The 3,415-nt window shown below is 34.0% G+C and overlaps 1 protein-coding gene across 1 annotated transcript; it reads right to left on the reverse strand.

The window, feature by feature from the left end:
* LOC123545453 (uncharacterized) lies at positions 1–3,151 on the reverse strand. Its single transcript, XM_045331774.2, has one exon. It carries the CDS (start codon positions 3,044–3,046, stop codon positions 1,718–1,720), a length of 1,329 nt encoding a protein of 442 aa, XP_045187709.2. The 5' UTR covers positions 3,047–3,151; the 3' UTR covers positions 1–1,717.
* Between the last annotated feature and the right edge of the window lie 264 nt (positions 3,152–3,415).

A 3,415-nucleotide genomic window follows, 5' to 3' on the forward strand; every position in this document is an offset into this window, starting at 1 on the left:
AACTTGGAATACTTGTTCACCATCATAAGCAGACCCTGTACATCAAGAAACATAACTCCATCTTGCTTTTTGCAAGATTTATTGCCCCTTTTGGACTTAGAAAATCAGTTTTCTTGGTTAAGTTTTATGTTTAGGTCAGCTTTTATCCTAAACTATCAAAGCTATTGCTTTAAGACTTGCAACACTTGTTCACCATCATAAGTTGACCCTGTACAGCAAGAAACATAACTCCATCCTGCTTTTTGCAAGATTTATGGCCCCTTTTGGACTTAGAAAATATCAGATTTCTTGGTTAAGTTTTATGTTTAGGTCAACTTTTTCTCTTAAACTATCAAAGCTATTGCTTTGAAACTTGCAACACTTGTTGACCATCATAAGCTGACCCTGTACAGCAAGCAACATAACTCCATCCTGCTTTTTGCAATAATTATTGCCCCTTTTGGACTTAGAAAATCATTTTCTTGGTTGAGTATTATGTTTAAGTCAACTTTTCTCATAAACTATCAAAGCTATTGCTTTAAAACTTGCAACAGTTTTTCACCATCATAAGTGGACACTAAACATCAAGAAACATAACTCTGTCCTGCTTTTTGCAAGAATGATGGCCCTTTTTAGACTTAAAAAATCATGGGTAGGACAATATTTCTATTACACAAAAAAAATCAGATGAGCGTCAGCACCCGCAAGGCGGTGCTCTTGTTGAATTAAGATGCGTCTTAAAAGGCAGGGATTGGGCTTAAAATAAATGTTATCACGGTAGTTATTCCACATGTGAATAACCTCAACCAGGTCATACTGAGCTACATAGCAACAATTGTATTGAAATATTATGACATGTCATTGTGGAGGCGTGATTTGTAATAGACCTCTCCTCCAGTGAATATTTGATATGCTATTCGATATTTTAATTTCATGGGCTTGAAATTTCGTTGTTTGGGTCAATACAGCTATTTCTTGGAGATTACAACTTCTGAATATAAATTGAATGGGAATTCTGTATGTTTGTAGGGATTTAATTTAGTAAATAAATGCAAATCACAAAATCCTCAAAAACTAGTACACCATAAATTGTAACTATTTCGCAGTAGCATTTAACCAGACTGAAAGAAGTAATTGGGAGGTAAAGCATTTCAGTGATGGTACTTGAATATTTCTATGTAGTTGCTATTTTAGTAACCTATATGACATGTGCCTAATAATCATTTTATAACCTTCCAAAAAAATTTTTTTATAGCAGTTAAATACATATAATCTCATTTTTTCACCATATGTCATACATTCTTATACATTTAACACCACCCACAACAAGTTTGTTTGTGTTAGTGCAGGTAATACTTCGACCTTTCATGTCTTGAAAAACCTGCAGTTTGGTGCAATCAGCAGATAGCTGATGAACATTCCTTGTACCGGCACTGATGACATACACATTGTCTTCATTGTCTACTGTTATACCCCGGGGTTCTTTCAAGTCATTGTCTCTGTAGATGGCCTTGACCTTTCCCTCCAAGGTCATACTAGTAACAGTATTCCTTATATAGTCAGATACATAGATTGTTTCATGGTCTTGACTGATTGCTAAACCATTACAGCCAGTAAACAGACTTTTACCTTCAGAATCAGTGTGAAAAGTTTTTATAATGCATCCTTGCATATCAATAATTTGAATGTTTGAACCATCTGCCACTATTAAATTTTCATTGTTATATACTAGATCAAACTATGCCAGGTCAGTGTCAATTGTATAATCTTTACTAAGTAAACCAGACTTTGATACAGTTAGAAATTGTATTTTATGTGTAAATGTTGCTGCAATTTTACATTTTTCTACAGTAGTAACATTCCACATTTTCTCCCCTGTAATAATTTCTGATGTCACCTTCTTATTCCTTATATCAATCACCTTTATTGAATTGTTATCATCTGCAACAACAATATAATGCTCATGTATCATTGTTACACCTATTACATAGGGGCATGTTTTATCATTGGTGGTTCTAACATTTATCTCTGTGTTCAGTCTTGGTGATTTCAATGTTGACAAATCAGGTCTTTTAGTTGTCTTTTTTGTGGTGTCTTGAATTTTTGCAGGAAACTTTGTAATTTGTAATTGTTGTTTCCCGGTAGCTTGTGTTACACTTTGATCCAAGAACAAAGTTTCTGTTTCCAGTCTGCATATTTCAGTAACATTTTTCTTCATATCTTTAACCTGGGATGAAGGAAGAAGTTTGTATTTCAGTATTTTACTTCCTGCCTCCATGTTTTGGCATTTTCTCTCAACAGCATCAATGTCTGTGACTGAAAGTTTCATAGTTATGTATGCTTCACTATGTTGCCCAGCTTTCTGCTTTGTAGTGATCTTTGTTTTAAAATCTGCAAGGTCTTCATTGATGGTATCATATGTTTTAGATGCTGCTGTCACAACAGCTGTATTACTTATGTGCATTTCATCAATCTTTTTGTCCATTTCTTTTTCAAGTTCATCAAAGAATTTGTTAATTTCAGCTCGTTGATTGTTCAGCTCTTTCTTTGCCATCTTTCTCATATTGTCGGTTGTACCTGACATTGATTTTAATGTGCTTTTTTTGTCTTGAACTTGTTGTGAAAGAATATCAACTTTCTGCAATATAATTTGAAAGTCTTGACTGATGTTTGGTGCTTTAACAATTTTTGGAATATGTTCAACTTTCTCACATTGTCTATGATCTAGTGTAATACATGTAGTACAGCCAAGCCTGTCACATGACCGACAGAGATATTCAATAACCTTGTCTGAATGTAGGTCACATTTTGTAAGACATGAATCCTTTACATTGATTCCAGTGACAGTATGAGGCATATTGCTCTTGTCCTGAAGTACATGGTTTCTGAAAGCCTTAAATAGTTTATGGTTTCTGTAACATTGTCCACACAAATATTCAGAACAGTCAACACAGTAACTTGTAGCCTCAGTCCGTCTTCCATCTTGTTCACAAGGTTCACATAAAATATCTTTCACTTCATCAGAACCTCCTACAACTGATCTACTGAAATCCTTACATGCTGCCATTTTGTAAAGTTTTCAAAGTTTTATTATAAATCCGTAGTATATTTCTTCAGGATTGACTGGTTAAACTTTGTTGTAAAAATGTAGCACAGATACCCGGATTTAAACCTTCAGTAGGTTAATTGATTTTAAACTTACATGTACTGTGCTTTTATGATTAAATGGGTGTTATCAGGTATGACTTATTTTCAAAAGTAAATCAGGTTTTTATAAAGATTTCAGGAATAGATCTGAGGAATCCTCCGGGTATAATTTACACAACAGAGCCTTTAGAATTTAAGCAAAATTTTTTATAAGAACCTATACGCAGGTCATTCTATCCCTTTTAAGACTTGTTTTCATCCCCCTTTGAAATTCAGTGGCTATTGCATT

This window comes from Mercenaria mercenaria, chromosome 1 (assembly GCF_021730395.1).
Source record: "Mercenaria mercenaria strain notata chromosome 1, MADL_Memer_1, whole genome shotgun sequence".
Lineage (NCBI taxonomy): Eukaryota > Metazoa > Mollusca > Bivalvia > Venerida > Veneridae > Mercenaria > Mercenaria mercenaria.